The sequence below is a fragment of the Colletes latitarsis genome, chromosome 1 (genome assembly GCF_051014445.1).
Source record: "Colletes latitarsis isolate SP2378_abdomen chromosome 1, iyColLati1, whole genome shotgun sequence".
NCBI classification, from domain to species: domain Eukaryota; kingdom Metazoa; phylum Arthropoda; class Insecta; order Hymenoptera; family Colletidae; genus Colletes; species Colletes latitarsis.
Window position 1 is genome coordinate 56,164,731 of NC_135134.1, and position 19,094 is coordinate 56,183,824.

The 19,094-nt window shown below is 28.2% G+C and overlaps 2 protein-coding genes across 5 annotated transcripts; one reads left to right on the top strand and one right to left on the bottom strand.

The window, feature by feature from the left end:
• Positions 1–139: 139 nt before the first annotated feature.
• On the top strand, positions 140–11,286 carry Bmm (brummer). Of its 2 annotated transcripts, XM_076772223.1 has the most exons (13): positions 140–538; positions 5,371–5,483; positions 5,723–5,842; positions 6,344–6,532; positions 6,667–6,750; positions 6,840–7,016; positions 7,111–7,286; positions 8,084–8,194; positions 8,624–8,781; positions 8,849–8,936; positions 9,015–9,108; positions 9,181–9,382; positions 9,486–11,286. In XM_076772223.1, the coding sequence occupies exons 1-13, from the start codon at positions 379–381 to the stop codon at positions 9,692–9,694; spliced, it is 1,881 nt and encodes a 626-aa protein (XP_076628338.1). In that variant the 5' UTR covers positions 140–378; the 3' UTR covers positions 9,695–11,286. The 2 variants fall into 2 exon arrangements, with proteins under 2 accessions (XP_076628338.1, XP_076628347.1); XM_076772232.1 differs by lacking the exon at positions 8,084–8,194 and having other exon boundaries at positions 147–538.
• A 179-nt stretch (positions 11,287–11,465) lies between these two features.
• LOC143345259 (uncharacterized) lies at positions 11,466–18,938 on the bottom strand. 3 transcript variants are annotated; one of them, XM_076772198.1, is made up of 22 exons: positions 18,865–18,938; positions 18,423–18,562; positions 17,108–17,218; positions 16,799–16,987; positions 16,584–16,702; positions 16,116–16,365; positions 15,816–16,028; positions 15,514–15,692; positions 15,223–15,432; positions 14,950–15,109; positions 14,782–14,856; positions 14,372–14,707; positions 14,150–14,309; positions 13,867–14,072; positions 13,648–13,795; positions 13,386–13,579; positions 13,175–13,312; positions 12,982–13,078; positions 12,731–12,807; positions 12,459–12,642; positions 12,079–12,245; positions 11,466–11,978 (listed from the first exon to the last, which is right to left on the bottom strand). In XM_076772198.1, exons 3-22 carry the CDS (start codon positions 17,153–17,155, stop codon positions 11,823–11,825), a joined length of 3,306 nt encoding a protein of 1,101 aa, XP_076628313.1. In that variant the 5' UTR covers positions 17,156–17,218; positions 18,423–18,562; positions 18,865–18,938; the 3' UTR covers positions 11,466–11,822. The 3 variants fall into 3 exon arrangements, with proteins under 3 accessions (XP_076628313.1, XP_076628305.1, XP_076628324.1); XM_076772190.1 differs by lacking the exon at positions 18,865–18,938 and adding an exon at positions 18,685–18,763; XM_076772209.1 differs by lacking the exon at positions 18,865–18,938 and having other exon boundaries at positions 12,079–12,242; positions 18,423–18,678.
• Positions 18,939–19,094: the final 156 nt, after the last annotated feature.

A 19,094-nucleotide genomic window follows, 5' to 3' on the forward strand; every position in this document is an offset into this window, starting at 1 on the left:
AGTTTAAGAACGTTGAAGTAGGCGGAGCTATCACCACACCATCTCCAGTAACCAATGAAGAATGTAGTATATATTTACAAATTGTACGTCATCAAAACGTGTATTATCGCTTTAGCTGTTTGTAACATGTATTTTTTTCAATCGTACTCAAGATTAGTCTTCAGAGATTGGGAAGACGGTTGTTGCCTGGAAAGGACTACTGATAGTTCGAACTTGGACGTCGCGCGAAATACGTCGTTGAAAGCGTTTTCCTGGCAAGTGATGTACATAGTGTCGTAGAAAGAAAATCAGTATTTTTCTATTATTTATACAATTATCTTTGACAATCTATACGAAAAAAGCAATAGTAAACGATATAGCACATAAGAGGATTCCGAAATGAATTTATCGTTCGCTGGTTGTGGTTTCCTTGGTATTTACCACGTTGGTGTAGCAGTGTGCTTCAAGAAATACGCTCCACACTTGCTCTTGAATAAGATTAGTGGTGCATCGGCTGGTGCTATCGCTGCCTGTTGCCTTCTTTGTGACTTACCCCTCGGTGAGTGAACTCCTTTGTTTATATATCTGACAGATATATAGTATCTTAAATAATTAATTTTTTTTTCAATGTTATGGTCCGATTTACGACTTCTGATACAATTCATCTCGCGTTTTGTATCCCCTGCATGCACTGAACAAATTGTTTTGGTGTACCAATGATGTCACTGTTGCTATTAAACTACAAATCTCTGGTTGTTTTTTTTTTGGTATCAATTAACATGATGTTACAATTTTAGTGCACATTCAAAGTATGTTGTCATGATGGAAACAATATCACTATCAATTTCATTACATAAATTTATAACTTTTATCAACAATATGAAATTTATAACATGTAGTTTAAAATTTTTCAAATATGTGTTATTATTAAAGCATCATATAGTTTAATTAAATAATTACTTATACATGGTTTGTAAATAATAAGTATAAATTGAGCTAGAAGTAAATGTTATGAAGCAATAATAATAATAGTAAGAATTAATTTTGAACAAATTATGGAATATGATTTTGTGTAATAGATTGTTCATGAAAGAATTTAGTTTATTACAGTATGGTTTACTGATATAATATATTGTAATTGGTATTTCCCTTGAGACTTAAAATTACTTGTTAAAGTTCTACAAAGTTCATTATCTTATGAATAAATCTCATAAGTAGGTCAAGCTTAGAATAAGCAAATTGAAAATATGGAGTAGCAAGAGCATTTATCAAATGTTTTTCTTTGTGAGTAAGACAAGCAATGAATATACAACACAATGCAAGCAATTAAAATAGATGTATTGACATGAATAACTGTGTATTGCATATAATTTTCTATTATAACAGTTTATCAGTTTATCTAAAAGAGAAATGCTCTTTATTTTAATAATAAATTATATTACCTGTTTTTAGTTTTGTAAGAGATACTTGTAAAATACATATTATGTGACCATTTTTAGTATAAAAGAAAAACTTAATGAGACAATAAATGAATTAAAATACGATTAAAACATATAAGTAAAATAATCACATTTGTGTTTTTAGTTAGCCATATAAAGTAGTACCATGGCCAACCAGAAATTTGATGCTTTTGTAATACTAAACTTGTAACTAGCAACAAAATATTTTACAATAATATTATAGACTAAACTATAAAATTAATTAAATTTTGTTCCATTTGAATTAGGATGGCATTTGTTTTAAAAAAAGAAAACTACAACAATTATTTTTTCATTTCTTTTTTATTTCTTCACATATTATATACGTATAATGTTATTACAATCAAATATATGTATACATTAATAACAAAAAAAAAGAGATATACACATGTAAGTTAATTTATCATTAAATAGGTAAATATTTACAGATTTTAATTAATAAAGCTTAAATAAAGCTATGTATATTTTTATTTTAGCATAAACAGTGATTTAAATGGCAAAGTATGAAGCAATCAAGTTCATCCTTATCAAATTCCTTTGTTAATAGACTGAGTAATTTAGAAACATGTACAAGAAATGAATTTTATCTCATAAATAATATTAGTTAAATATTAGTAAATATTATCAGTATCTAATAAAGCGTAATTACAAAGTAAATATTGGGTAGTTAAATGATTCTAGGAATGACAATTGTGTATACATTGTGTATAATTACCTATATTCGTATACATGGTTTAATTAAAATTGCGATTGAAAAAAAAAAACTTGTAATACGTAATTGCAGTAATTGATACATAATTGCAGTTTATAATTATTTATATAATTTATGACGTAAACGTTTTCGTAATTGGTGTTCTTTTGTTTGTAAACACGCATTTATGAACGTACCTAGGCTCGTGCAGTAAGTTACGTTGCGTATGCGCGAACATTTAGCCTAGAAAAACGTTCTCGTTGGTAAAACAAGTAGTACTACACACTTGAAAACAGCATGTGATAAAAAACGAGATACATTCGGTTGCGTGCAACATGCACGACGGATGTTTTTCAGGACTCGAGAAAAAACATGTACAGCAGTTTATGGATACAAAAAAACAAATTGAAGTGTAATTATAATTGAAGCATAAACAATTAATTTATAAAATGGCGTAAGTTCACTTTTTATTCCTATAAAATTCTTTCTAATCTTTACTTTCGCATTACCAGTATAAAAATATTTTGCAAGGTCATAAGTATTAATACCCAAATTAAATACAATAAATTAAAGATTATTTTGAGAGATAAATTATATTATGAAGAGTGACGAAGTACATATCAGAATGGTTGAATACCTCTTGCATGTTTTCTAAGTAACGAGTCATTTAATTATAATTTCCTTAGAGTTTATGTCGCGACAATTATTATTGAAAATAGACGAACTAATCGATCAAATAGTTTTGCACATTAGAAAAATAACAGGCAGGTTGGCTTTGATCATAATTAAAATTCAGTTGTTCATTTAGTTTAATGTCTTGAATGAAAATGGGTGTCCTTCCTGTGGTATACTGGCAATATGGAACAGTTTCATTTCAATCATAAACATGTTTTTGGTCTTGTCGAAGCTTTTTATCACATACGTGACCGATGACTCAACATGTGAGTCATGCACTATCTCACTCGTCTAACCGATGATGTAGTATATGGGCCAGAATGAAACTGTAAAAATGTTTACATCTACAGGAGACAGTTTTGTAATAATATGTTGGTATTGAATGTGTTAAAACCAAAAAGTAGATGTGCTTCCATGAATAAATTATTAATTCACCTTTCTAATGTTTCAAGTATTTATACTTCACGTTTGCTACATACTATACAATAAAATGTATGACACAACCAATCACTCAAGATTTTATCATTTTCAATAATTATTTCATTTTATTATTTGACTTTTATATTACTTGATGTTGTTTGTTAATGTGGTGATCAAAGTCTAAACAGTATCTTTAAAGGTTGATGGATATTGTGATACGATGATTGAATACAGATATTAATCAAATGAAATTAGGAAATTCATGTTTTTTTTTTTTTTTTTTTGTTCAGAAGAATTATTTTACTATAATATTTTGAAGTTTTCAAGAAGAAAAAACATTAAGTGATTAGTAAAATATAGTTAATATATTTGAATAAATCTTTTTGTCTAATTTTTAAACAATGAAACTGAATGTAAATATTATTTTCAAATATGTACATTTCACATTTTCATATCTATAATGCATTTTTCAGTTTCATGATTAACAGATTCATCTGAAAATTTTGTTTTCAGAATCAACTGTATCTGTTTTAATAGTAGCATAATTTAAGTCTTTTAATCATAAAATAAACTCTTTGTGTTTGCTTCTGGTATACCAGTATCGATAAATGAAGCTGTTATATCTGAAGCAAACAAAGGAATGCTTGTTTTTGTGAAAAGGCAATACTGACTTGTGTGATAAAAGATAAGGCTGAACATATATACATTTCTCAAATCAATACATATTCTGAAATACATCTACATTTAGATTAAAATCAGTTACCCGTTATAAGTATATACACATAAATATACAGGGTGTTCGGACACCCCTGGGAAAAATTTTAGTGGGGGATTCTGGAGGCCAAAATAAGACGAAAATCAAGAATACCAATTTGTTGATGGAGGCTTCGTTAAAAAGTTATTAACAATTAAATTCAAAAATTTCAAATCGTTCTAAAAAAATTATTTTCGGTTGCGGGGGTCAAGTACAATCATTATTGGTGAATAAACATACCCCCGAAATTTTGCACATTTTCGAGAAAAAAATTCGATACAGGCAGAACTTTAAACGTTAATAAAATTTCAACGAAGCCTTCATCAACAAATTGGTATTCTTGATTTTCGTCTTATTTTGGCCTCTGGAATCCCCTATTAAAATTTTTCCCAGGGGTGGCCGAACACCCTGTATATACATCAGCTACATGCATAAGAATTGTGTGATTTTTTATTGATTGGATATGAAAAACATTCAAGCTTAAGAGAGATCTGTTTCTCTTTTCTATTTTCTCTTTGATGTGTACAGTTTAAAATTGTGAGTTTGGAAATTCTATTTCGTTGAAATCGTTAAACTAACAAGAGAAAAATCACTAGCAGAAGGCTTAAATTTCAATAAAACTGGTATGAAATGATAAATCTATACTTATAAACTACAAAAATTGGACTAAATATGTCATATGCATAGTGGAAGTATAAATTTTCATTGGATAGTGAACATTTAAGGAACAATGATTTGTTATATTCACATTTACAATATTGATTATCTGCTAGGAAACTTAATGTCATGAATGTTACGAAAAAAATTTTTATCAGCACTCAACTTTGAAACAAACTACTAATATCTTATCATTTTCTCATATACAGATACTTGTGATTGATGGTGATGATAATTCGATCTTCAACAAATAATATTGAACAATTATCTACTGTAACTATTGAATTAAACTTTTACTTTGTCTATGTATAAAAATAAATGTCATACAATTGGCATAATGGTATGAATTTTAGAGAAATAATTTGCAAAGTGAATGTAAAAATTCAATGGTACATCACTGTATCTTTTTGACTAGCTTAAAAATCAAGAATTAGTAAAAAAAAAGGATTGAACTTTAACATATGATTTGATAATACCTTTAGACCTATTTAGCTGTATATTGTGTATCATATTTATAAGTTTCATAGTTTAAGTATAGACTTACCATCTTATATCCATTTTATTAAAACTAGTGCCTTGTACTAATGATGTTCCGTTTGTAATAATTAATTGTTAATCAATGAGAACATGGAATGCCAAATAGTTTCAGCGATCTATTTATGCTCTTGTTAAATTATTTTTCTGCACAATAATGATATTAATACATATTATTACAGGGGAGATTACAAGTAATGTATTACGTGTTGCACGCGAAGCGCGACAACGTACTCTTGGCCCGTTTAGTCCATCTTTTAATGTACAAGAAATACTGTTAGAAAGCTTGCAAAAGGTATGTATTGTTGATACTGTTCTAAACTAAACACTCCCATTTAAATGTATTGTATAAATATAGCTTAATTTTCAAATGCGAAAATATCGTAACACAGAAAGGATTTAGAGTTCTCGATTTGTTGTTATGATCGTTAATTTTTATTAGGATTATTAATTAAAATGTTGGAAGTGTTTAAAATTAACTTACATTGGTGATGTTTTTGATTCGCTATAGAAGAATTATAATCTTTGTTGCAGTTCCTTCCTAACGACGCTCATATTCGAGTGAGCGGTAAACTCCACGTCTCCTTGACAAGAGTATATGATGGAAAAAATGTAATCGTTTCACAATTCTCTTCTAAGGAAGATTTGCTACAGGCAAGTGAATGATCTACATTTATATTTTAGTTCCCTTTGTTTAGTACGTTTTTTATTAAACAATATCTATGCAGTGATATGTAAAAGACTAAAAGAATATTTATAAAAGTTTTTACTTGACGATAATATGATATTTGTATTTCATTCGAGAATTATATGATTAGCGCAGTGACGAACTAAATTACAAGCATTGGAAGTCGAACAGAGAAATTATAATAGGTAATTTGTACATCATTTGTATATCTGTACTTGAATGGGTATCATTCGAGTAATATTATCTTTGAAACACAAATGGTGAATTATATTGTTTGAAATCTTATACTTCAAAATTCGTTAATAAACATTTAAAAGATAATAACCGTGTATTTATAATCACTAGTTTTCTTGCTAGATTCTAATTTCATACACGAAAGAAAACAAAAGTCGAAATTAAATTATTCTTATGAATATATATTAACATGATTTTAAATGTTAAGGTATAATGGAATTTTATTTTTACAGGCATTATTAGCAAGTGCATTTATTCCACTTTTCTCTGGACTTTTACCACCACGATTTCATGGTATTAGATATATGGATGGTGGTTTTAGTGATAATCTTCCTACACTGGATGAAAATACAATTACTGTTAGTCCTTTTTGTGGTGAGAGTGATATTTGTCCTAGAGATGTTTCTTCTCAACTTTTCCATGTAAGTGATTTATTATAAATAACATTTATAATAGGTATTGTTATACAGTAAAATGCTGACTATCTAATTAATTGGATAATAGCATACTTAATTATTCGTGTAAAAAGTAATTAATGAACGGTTTTAATTCATAGGTCAATGTTGCAAACACTAGTATAGAACTTTCAAGACAGAACATATATAGGTTTGCAAGAATACTATTTCCACCTAATCCAGAGGTAAAGTTTATATACTCCATCTTTAGAGACAACATACTAATAGCCTCTAATTGTTTTTTAATATTATTAAGAATTGTGTGGTTTTTTAGATACTTTCAAGTATGTGCAAGCAAGGATTTGATGATGCATTAAGATTCCTTCATCGTAATAATTTACTAAATTGTACTCGATGTCTTGCTGTACAATCAACATTTGTTGTCTCAGAAACTCTTGATGATAACATGGAATATGATCCTGAGTGTTTAGAATGTAAAATGCATAGACAGGTATATATACATTTTACGTTATATAAGTATTAGTTATATATAATTTCTTCATATTCTACAGGTAAAGTAATGCTTTCTTTCTTTTTTTTTGCAGGAAGCATTGGTATCTAAGTTACCTGAGACAGTAATGACCATATTCCAAGATGCGATCGATTCTGCTAATAAAGGTCTTATCAATTGGTTTTTCAAACATCGCAGTGTAAAACTACTTTCATTACTTAGTTTACCTTACACGTTACCAGCAGATGTAGTGTATGCAACTTTCACCAAGTAAGCATCTTATTAGGTATCTCCTTTTTAAAGTATATATTTTCTGGTTAATGTTATATTAATAGTATGTAAAATGTTATTTAAATATATATGTTATGTAAATTATTTATGGTATGACAAATTAACTTGCATGTATTATTGCTTGTTTGACATTGCATGCAATTAAGATAAGTAATATGATTAAAGTTTTTAATTTGTATATATGTATATATACATTACAAACTAACAACACATTTATAGCCAGACATATTACTTTAATGTAGTTATTGCATGTAATTATTTCTGTATTCTTAATAAAATTATTATAGCTGATGTCACTTATTAACTTTCATATGTAGCCAAAAGCTTATTAAATTCAAGGATATTTGTACATAATTATCAATGCAGTGCTTTTATGAAATCATAGTTACATTAAACTCTTCCTTAGAAAAAAGAAATTAATTTTGGGCCATAATGTCTTATAAACAAATTAACCAGTTAAGCCTGGAATTTAGTTTTAAAAACCCCCCACAGTGTGCGGAATTAAAATCAAGCAATGACGTGTATACACGTCAAACACACTTAACTAGTTAAGAGCATTATTTATTGAATAAAAGATAACTTTGTTGAAGCTATCAAACTTAAATATAAAAGATTATTGTTATATTTTAAATATTGATTTAAAAATATATTATTCATTTAAATTATATTACATTTAATTGTTTGTATAAAACATTAGTTTCGTGTATTGTATTGATTTTATTTTATAATTTTTAACTGTAATAATATCGTATTTAACATTATGCATGTGGGTATAGTCTGATTGGTAACAAGATAGAAACTCGCACCTTGGAATATAAAGTAGTTGGAAATTTTCTTCGTACACCCTCACAGATGATTTCTTGTACTAATCATATGACATCTTTTCGGTAAGCACAAGTTTTGCACTCTTTATTTTATTGTATAAAATGATTTGAATATAGCGTTGACACTTAACTAAAAATTACAGAATTAAATCGATTTGTTTGCACTGAATAATGACATTTATTTGAAGATGTGAATATTGAGAGAAAAAGTTTTGTTACTTTTCTGTTACAGTGTGAATGATAATAAAACTGAAATATACAGTTTTTAACAATAAGTAATAAATATGTACCATCAAATTTTGATTTTGCTATGTCTCATAAAGTTAGTTAAATTCATGTATTTGTATATTTGTATTTTCAGGTGTGCATGTTTATTTAAATTTGATATAAAGTGCTGCTATTCTTTGTGTATATAGTTATCTTTTCTATTTGCTATGTATGTTGACAATGATTTCTTACATAAAAAAGGTATTTATTTTATTTTATTTTCAGGTTTATTTTAAATGTCCCTAAATTACGAAGAAATTTGTTAGAATTAAGAACATTCTTCTTGGATCAATTAAACATACTGTTTCCCCAAATCACTGTGTATTATCAACGAGTCCCACAAACTATTAAATGTCAATTAGCTATTACAGAATATGGATCAAGTAAGTCTAATTGTTATATTATTGATAATAATAATAATAATAATAATTGTTTCTGCAAATTTTTCAGGTATATATAATATGGAAGCAGTAGACGAGACTGACCATTTATACAAAACTAAAAAAAATCTAAATTTAACTTTACAATACGATGAAATGTAAGCTTATTGACTATAATTGTTATGTTTTAAATATTGCCAAACATTATTAATTATTTTTCAATCTATACTTTTTAGACAACCATGGACAGATCACAATAATAAATCGAAATGTGTTATAAACATGTCTGATCTTTCAACTGTTGATGATACTTTTGAAAACATTCTTCAAGTAAGTAGTAAAGATTATTAATTAATTTTGAAATTACAAATTATACTTCAATTTTGTAAACAAAATTTATAGGTAACTTCAGATCAAGAAGCTGTGATGGCATACTATTATATGGACGATAATAATAAAGTACAAGTAACAGAGATATTCGATGTTACGGATTCAGAATCGCATACAGTGTTATCTATAGAAGAGGTTGAGAATAATAGAAAATTACAGTTCGATGAATGGGATGAACCTACATGGTTGTCATCACAGCATATGCTCAATGATGGTATTCCTTTTTTGTTTTAACTATTAATCATTTTACTGGAATCATTTTTATTGGAATTGTTAATAATAATTATATATGAAATTTTGAAAATATTGTGTTTCAGTTGTTAGTGAATCTCCATACACAGATGAAAATCAATTAAGTATGGAAAATTTATCAGATATTTCTCTAGAGGAGGATATTATAGGAGGCTCAAATATCTCTTCTGATCCAGAAAGTGAATGGGCAGTGAGTAAAGATCTACCAGTAGTACAAGTTTCCAGTCCCCCAGATAGTCGACCAGAAGTGGATCAACCATCGTTAAATTTATGAAATAAATAATTTTTTCACAATGGTACACATGAAAAATGTACATATATTATTGATTTATATTATAACGTTATGAAGTATTTAGATACTTCCATAGTCAATGATATTACATTGTAGTAAGAATTGTTAATTGATGTTCAACGTTGATAATGTTTTATAAACATTCAAGAACATACTATTTGAAAAGATCAAAGGTATAGATGCAGGCATAATTTCGTAATAAAGAATCATAATTTATAATCGGTGTTATGCGCTAATAAATATAAGATACAGTAAAAGTAACATCTATAAAAATACGTAACAGAATTATTTTCAACAGAGCATACACAGTATTTTACTGTTAATGAGTTTTGTTAGCAAAAATTTAGCATTGTTATTAAATACTTGCAAGGCAAGTGTTGATAGATCTCCCACAAAAGAGACTGATTATGAAAAAAATGTATATAATATAATATGAAAGAAATTTGCCTCTGCTCTAATTCCACATTGACTTAATAATGGTGAATATAATAAGCGAAGTTCATTTAAAGGCATCAGATATCTTTTCATTAAGCAAATTATTACGAGCAGGTTTTTAAGTTATGTCGTTATTATATTTTTATACAAAGAACAGGGATTAAATATTTTGTGCAAATATCTTTATAGTTGTATGGATCGTTATGGAACTGTTTGTACAATGACATCTTGTGATAAATACTCAAGGGAATGAAGAAATTAGTTATTTAAATTAGGATAGGAAAAATACAATTTGTGATTGCATACAGCTGGAACTGAATGCCAATTAGCATACAAAGTTTTTATAATGTTTATTATTGACACAATCGCTGTTAATGATGATTACCTTAATTCTTAGTGATAAATTAAGTACAATTAAACGATGAATCCACCTCCTATGAGTCAAAAATATAGCGAATGGAATACTATTGTATGATAAGAGGCTTTTAGCAATAACTTAAAAATCACATTTTATGTATTTAATTTTACATTAAATTATTTTTTAAAGTAACTACATACAAAAGTCATACACGATAAATGTTGTTTCAAAAGGTTAGATTTATGCGTGTTTGCATTGTATGATTACGATATATTTATGTTGGTTTAGAAAAAACATAAGAGAAATATGTTGCATATTGAAATTTTATAAATGAAATTCTATGTGTCATATACTATTAAGTTTTATCTATTTAAACAAAATATGAATTATCTTCACAACAATTACTTCATTCATTAGAATTATACTTAAATAATAACTTTTTATAGAATTGAAGATTGTAAATAATTTTATTGCAAGATTGCTTTTTAATTTGAATGATAAATTTTTAATATCTTAATTTATTCATCCATTTTTTAATATTATTTTATTACTTAATTATAGAATTTATTTATCCATAAATTCGATTATACTTGGTTTTCACAACTATGATTAATATTTTATATTTATTGTGAACGATGAAAAATTTAATTTGAATGCTGTTTCAGTATTTGTAATTATAAAAACTACTGAAAGTAGCTATATAAACTCTCTGTATATTAAATCTTGGAATATTGTGATGAAATAAAAATATTAAGAAAAATTATACTACCTTCATATGCCGGTAATTATTAAGCATACTAATGTACTATGAAAATATAATTTTTGTAATTTATGAGTTTAATAATTATGACATAACAAGCTTTTATAATTCGATGAATACATTGTTTTTTATGGATAAAAATTAAATTGTATCTTTGAATAAACATAGTAGCAACATAAAAAAGGGTAAAGGTCAATAAAAAATAAAATTTATTTATTACATTTTTTAATATAAAACAAATCGTATGTATAAGTTATATATACAATAATTGAAACCGTCCTCGAAGTAATATTTCGAGGCAAATGTTTTTTGTAGAAATAATTCATTGCACGTGTGCACAAAGTATGTACTACGCTGATTTTATAAAATCTCTCGTTGTTGATAAATATTAACCGTTCATGAATAAAAATGTCATAATTTATAATTATAATTGCATGCATAATTAAAACTCCAAATGTCACATTAACATAATATATAAACACCTCATTACATTTCTTCTAGGCAGGCTCCAATTATTTAAATGTAATGTTGAGACATTATTAATTATTTGAACATGTTCAGGCTGGATCTTCCCCGGGGGTAGATGTAGAATTTCTTTGAGGCTCAATTTGAGTTCTGTTTTGTGTATTGCCGGTCGCAACAGCTACTTTATGTTGCGCAGCTAAACATTGTAACTGTTGGAGCTGTACAGGTTTCACGAGAGTTCTCTGTAACTATAAATTAAACAATTAAAATTTTATTCGTATAATTAACTAATCTTTATTTGTAACGTAATCAAAATTCTTGTAATTTATAACAATTTTGTGTACATACTTGTTGCTGCGATAATGCTGTTACTCCAAGGCTTTGAGTCTGTTGACTACATTGCCCTGTAGAAGCTCTAGCATGCAAGGATTTTGTCAATAAAGTTTGTTTATTTGCAGGTACTACTTGGGAAGAAGGTGTCGTCTGAGATGCCATAAGCACTGGTTTCGTTGCTGCTATAAAACAAAATATTCTTTTTCACTACTTTTATTTGTTGAAAACAAAAAGGACAATTAATCTTAATGACTAAGATGTATCTTTTAGAATCACTTTTCGAAAAAAGATTTGCATGTAATTATAAGAATTATAAAATGAAATTATAGAAACGATACATGCTGTTTACTTTTTGAACAGATGCAGACTCTAACATGACATTTATAGTAACTTACCCATTATAGGAGTTAACACCTGTTTGTTACCAGATAGAATCAATTGACTTGCTGTTACCGTTTTAGCCACAGTTACTAATTGATTTGGCAAAACAGTTGATTTAACTTGATTTGACTGTACTTGACGAGTCATATGATTAAGTCGTGGCCTTTGAGATCCAACAAGTTGAATTGCTTGTCCACCCTAAAAGAAATACTTGTTTCACCTAGGGGATCTCAGTAATTGTGAATTCTATAAATCAATTTATTCTTTCCTAACTACGTATAAATACCTGTGAAAGAGTGACAGAATTACTGTTACGTATATTTTGTTGCGATAATCCCTTAACTCCGGAAGGTATTATCTGGGCTGAAACATTACATTGAAGTAAATATATTGAATTGTTCTGTATTGTATAATTATTTATTTTATATAAATGTGTAGTATTTACTTATCTTTCTATACTAAACAATATAATTCATTAAACAAAATACCTTGACATAAGAAGAATATCGAAAACAATATACTGTAAATAATTCTTACCAATAGGTAGCGATAAATGAGTATTGGCAGGATTAGCTATTACTACCGTCGGTGTGCTTCCAGCAATGGCTGTTGTAACAACTGTAGTAGCTACCATCTAAAAAAACAAGAATCAATTTTGAATTATTTTTTATATTTTATTTTGCCATTTTGCTCAATATGTGTAAATGTGTGAAATTCAAAAACAACTAACACTAGAAACCGTGGTGCAAGTATTGGTTGCAGATGATATAGGCAGGGAAACAATGACTCCTGTAGGTGTAACAGAACCCGTCGTCGCTGACACATTTAGCGACATCGTTATAGGTTGTGATAATCCGGGAAATGATACCTGTCGTACAACGAATAGTACAGTAGTATTTCATCTTCTACGCCATATGTAGAAATAAGCAGCTCTCCACAACCTGAACATTTTGAAGACCGTTGATAGAGTTTGGCAGACTAGTAAGATTTACACCCTGCAGATTTACGTTAGTAGATGGCGGAGTGATCATTGGATTCGTAGACTGATTGTTTTGACTGGAAGAAGCAGTTAATCTTTCTAGTAGAGAAGAACCAGAATTTATTCCAGGTATTGGATTATCCGCAGACGGTGTCCCTATTAAAATATAATACAAAATCTTAATGATGTTGTAATGAAGTTTTTTGCATTTCTGTATATTATACCTGCTAATAAAGCTGAAAGTCCTGGCATTGATAATCCCAGCGTTGAAGTAGGATCTTGTACACGAGCTAATCGTACAGCTGTTGCTTTTACTGGTTGCTGTTTACAACCCAACTGTCCTGTTAAAGCAGAACTTAAACTCACCCTTACCTAAACATATATGTTTGCTTGAATTTTATAATAATTTTAAGAGCAGATAACGACAAGTTCTATTTATTTACTTGACCAGTGGTATTTGGGACATTAATAACATTTCCATGACCAAGGACTCTAGACGGGATGGAAGCATTCAAAGAGATCCTTCGTGGTTGGACTTTCTGCTGAGTTAAATTGGCAGGACTACTATTTAATAAACTAAGAATCGCAGCATTGCTTGACTTGTTTGTAGTCTGTGCATTATTGTTCATAGCAGCAGCTGCTGCATTAGCTGCAAAAGTATTTAATAAATTTCTTATAATATGGTATTTCTCTTGTGTTATGCTTTATATCAATGGTATTACAAACCTGCAGCTTGTTGTTGAAATTGTTGAGCAGAATTCATGAGGGATGTTACAAGAGCAGTTATAGCTGGATTAGTGGAGTGCTTTTTAAATGGTACTTCGTTTTGGTTCTGATTAACGGTTTCCGTAACACAATTTTGTGTTCCAGCTTGCAACTGAGCTTGCTATATAATAGTATAGTGTCAAATATAACGTCTACATATAATTATATTTATATAATTCTTACCAAGACTGGAACATTTGTAGATCCGGGGTTGTTAATACTATTGGTTGATTTTTGTTGGAAAACTAAGATTCCAGATCCATTACAAGAACTACCATCACTTACTGACATTGCAGAATTATCAATTTGTACAGAGGTGGAAGCATTTGATCCACCATTGGTCAAGGGTTGCCCTGGGCTTACTGATATAGCATCACTTTGGGTAATAACTTGTGGTATATTTGTTGCATCTACACATGTCAGATTATTTTGTGCAGAAGTAGTAGCTTCTGTCATAGCTTTCATCGAAGCTACTTGACCAGCTAATGTATTTAATTGTCCTTGAGCTCGTGATAAGATCTGAAATAATTATTATAAAATATAGAGAATTCAATGGTTTTAATAAAACATTTCACAAACAATTTTTAACCTACCTGCTGTGCAACATGTTGAGATTGAGCTTGCTGTAACTGCTGAGCAACTAGCTGCGCTGCCTTTGCTTGTTGCGCCTAGAACAATGTACTTGTTTGAAAATGCATGAAGAACATAAAAGTGATATTTTTATACATTTGTTAAATACAATTCTTAGCGAGAGTGCATACCTGTTGCTGTGCTCGTTGCATACCAGGTGTACATGTAACGCGAGGGACCTGCCCTGGTACAACATGTTTTATCCGAACATTCTTTCTGCCTTCCTCTGTGAAAATTTCTGTGAATTGTTGGATGTAATGATTTGCCAGAACTCTTGTACCTAACGTAAATCTATAACAAAAAATTTAACTTCAATTACTTTCAAATATTTTGTGTGACTTAATAAGAGTAAAATAATATATCGGATTAAAGAAATTGAAATAATCGAATTCAACAATACATACCGACATGCTGATCCATTTTTCTCTCCTTCACGATGATTTTTGTCCATATAAAGCTCTCCCAGGTACTCAGAATTAGAAGGTCTTTGCAGAATTGAGAGCTTTATGTGATCTATTTCACCTTGACTTCCACCAGTTTCTAATATATATTCCTCTATAACTTGTGGCAAACAGTCTTTTGTTTCTCGCGGGCGTTCGTATGCTTTTGCAAATCTATTTATTATGCACAAAATATTATAACATTAATATGATATACCATACAATGACCAAAAATTATATAAGAAGATAACACACCTTAAAACATCAATGGGTGTATTTGGTGGAAGTAAAGGAGGGTTTGTGAGCGAAGGCGGTGGACAGGCAGTGGTTGTAACTACTCCTCTTTTAGCTCTTAGCTTTTGCATTAAATCTTGTATTGTTAGTCCTTCTGGTTGTGCTAATTGCTCCAATTTTCTTTTCCGATTTACTGTAACCTGTAACAAATAATATTCACAAGTAGTAGTGATTACTCACAAAATAAGATTAAATAAGAAATTTTGAATGTTACTGGCACTAATATATGAAAAATATAAACTAACCTAATTTATGAATATTACCTGAGAAAACTTTTTGGCTTGTCGCATAAGTTGATGATCAGTAAGCAAAGATTTAGACTGTCGTAGTCTTGTTGTAGCTAAACTAGGAATAGGATTTGGATCCAGACACAGTGGTCCTTGGGTAGCTGCAACTAAATGTGATTCTAACATTAATCGTTCTTCGTGACTCCAGTCTCCATCACTAGTTAAAGTTGATACATCCGAGAGTACACTCTAAAAAGTTTAGTAGGTGCATTATGTAAATTCATTGAAATTTTCGTAGTTCATTTATATTATTATATTATTTTTGGTATCATTTACTTGTGTTGTAGGTTTAAGAAGCACATGATGAACTTCAGCTTTAGTATGAGGAAATGCTTTTCGATAATCTCGAACTTCAGCTATTATACAGCCATCATAAAATAAATGAGAGTGACTGGTTTCTAATTGCTCCGCTAACATTGCAGGCAACTGACCATTGTCTATACATGAAAGCAATTCACCCTGTTCGTAACCCATCAGTTGTGTTTCAGCTAATATTGTGTTTTTATCATATAGATTTCCCTTATCACTGTTAAATTAAAATCATTTAGTTACATCTTTTTATATCTTCATAAATTTGGAACAAATAAAATAACTCTATCTGTTTAGTTATTAATAATATTTTGTTGTTGTGTAGCATGTATTAATAATAAGAAAAGAAAATTTTCATTATAAATATGAGTGTTTAAAATATTTACAAACTTAAACATAATTCATTGAAACAATACAAAATTACAATTTACTCACTTATTTCTTACAGCTAATGAGTATCCTTTATTACCAGCATAGAGATTAACAATTAATGTGTGCAAACCCTCCCTTTGCACCAACCTTCCCAAAAGATCACATTCATTTTCAAGGTTGTTCTGTGTATTTTAGTAAATAAAAATATTATTATCAAATTAGCTTTTGTTTACTTAATATTTTAAAAGATGCAATAATTAATTGAAAGACACATATACCAAGACTGAATCAGGAGTTGCATGAGGAACTTTAGTAAGTTCTTCAAAATATAATCTAGTTAGTTTGGACTGTATGCTGTGTTTAGAATGATTCTGTTCCTTTTTTTGTGATGATTTATCAGTTGTAAAGTTCAAAGAATTCTGTCCTTGAACATTTTTCCAACACTTAGATACTTGATTAATCATATCCTACACATAATTTTACAAAAAATATCATTATTTTATCAATTTAATTATACAGATCAATCAAACAAATTTGACTTAGATTAACATTGCATAAATTATTTGACAATTGTTTGTAAATAATACCTGAGCTTGCCGACACGCATCTTCCAAACTACAGGCCGCACCAATCATTTTAATTCCTGATTACTAACACCAATTAATGTCATATCTGATATAATAATAAATCTTCACAGTCTGAAATAATTTTATCAAGTTTTAATATTAAAACTAATTATCAAAATTCAAACAACATTAAAAATGATTATTTTATTAAGACTATGTAGAATAACAAATATAAAATAAATAACTGTTTATTCATTACTTGATACATAAAATTATAATTTGAACTAAAGATCATAAAATAAAAATTTAATAGACGAATTAAAAATTTATTTTACCAAATAAAATTTTGCCAATCTCTAAACATAGATATTATAATATTTATTAATTAAAAAACCGTGTGTTTTGTCTATTTCCTGAAAAAATACCTTATAATTAAGAAAATATTAATTATATATTACAATCATTAAATTTACTCTTACTGTAACCTATTTATATATTAAATATAAATTATTTTTGCTGATTTTCTTCATAAATCTAAACATTATACCAACTTTTTTTATTTTTAATACATATCCAAATACTTTATTTCATGTACATATACTTCACTATCAATGAATCAAGTTTATTACATATTCTTACAGATACAGAAGTTACTAAATATAAAATAAAGTTAAGCAAAGTAAAATATAAAATAAATACTCACTATAATGTAAATATAATTGTATATTTATAATAATATCTATATTGTAAATATAAATATTTGTTAATTAATTAAAGCATATAAACTTTTACATTTTATTAAAATGAAATTAATATAAATTTATATGAAAATATAGAATTGCATGAAATGTTATTTAAGATTTGTATTACTAAATAATAAACAGCATGAAACAATTAATGAGTATGTTGTTAAAAAAAAACTTTTCCTAGTACAAAAATGTAATATAAATGAAGAATAACATTTATTAAGATATATAACAAACGTTAGTATTATATATCTTATAAATAAGAACTTTATGTAAATATTGTTTATTGATGAGTCTAGTAAGTTTCTTATCTCATCTATAAAATATTGTAAATATTTGAAATATAATATTGAATCATTTTAATAAAAAACTACCAATGGATGAAAAAATATACTAATAATCTAAATTTCCCCAAAATAGAGGGCTATTTACAATATAGAAGTAAACGTTCGGGAATATGCCTTAACCACAGCGCGAATTTACCGAATGTCAAAACAAGCACGCTATATGAGAGGTTATGTAAATGTTTGGGAAAAAGCACTACTTATACTTTAATATTTCATATAAACTATAAACAATATACTATTTACCTCCAAGGGATCCAAAAAGTGATCTAATGGTAAACATTGGGCACAGGATGTGACTCAAGTCAATTTCCTTATCATAACCTCACACCGATTGATAAATAATACACAAGTTTACAGATAGTGAGAATACTTGTCAACGAATCCTAATATCCAACAAAAATTATTTGGCGTTAAATAAATAATATTTACATGTTATAAACGTCATTTTAGGACACAATGTAACCTATTATACAAACACCACACAAGCATAGACTGGAAAACTGACCACATTTCTCTATAGCAAGATATTCAATTTACATTTCACAACTGGTATAGTATTGGGCCAACTAAGGGCGAGTTTGGTATTTCACATTAAACACTGATTTCTCTTTAAAAAAAAAAGAACATATGCGTTAGAAAACTTATTTATGAAAAAGAAAAGCGATATTATGGAAATCTAACCAACTTTTCGGGAAGTTTGTATAAAAAGATAAATCTCAAATAGTTGCATTCGTTGATTTGTATCTAATAAAAAATACGATTCCTTTTATTGAAAATCATGTTATTTTTATACTACATTGGTGTTTCAATAATAATAATATAAGTTAAATCATGATTCACAATATATTGTATTTGAGTATCAAGTGAACTTTGGTTAGCAGTGATTTTACATTATAATTTCATTACCATTAATAC

What these genes read in the sequence shown, in the direction of transcription:
- Bmm (XM_076772223.1), top strand. Translation starts at nt 379, where the DNA reads ATGAATTTATCGTTCGCTGGTTGTGGTTTCCTTGGTATTTACCACGTT. An exon ending in TTTCTTCTCAACTTTTCCAT is followed by an intron (nt 6,533 to 6,666) that starts GTAAGTGATTTA and finishes TTTAATTCATAG; the next exon opens with GTCAATGTTGCAAACACTAG. An exon ending in ACTTTACAATACGATGAAAT is followed by an intron (nt 8,937 to 9,014) that starts GTAAGCTTATTG and finishes TATACTTTTTAG; the next exon opens with ACAACCATGGACAGATCACA.
- LOC143345259 (XM_076772198.1), bottom strand. Translation starts at nt 17,155, where the DNA reads ATGATTGGTGCGGCCTGTAGTTTGGAAGATGCGTGTCGGCAAGCTCAG. An exon ending in ACGGTCTTCAAAATGTTCAG is followed by an intron (nt 13,313 to 13,385) that starts GTTGTGGAGAGC and finishes GTTGTACGACAG; the next exon opens with GTATCATTTCCCGGATTATC. An exon ending in CTTGCACCACGGTTTCTAGT is followed by an intron (nt 13,079 to 13,174) that starts GTTAGTTGTTTT and finishes TTGTTTTTTTAG; the next exon opens with ATGGTAGCTACTACAGTTGT.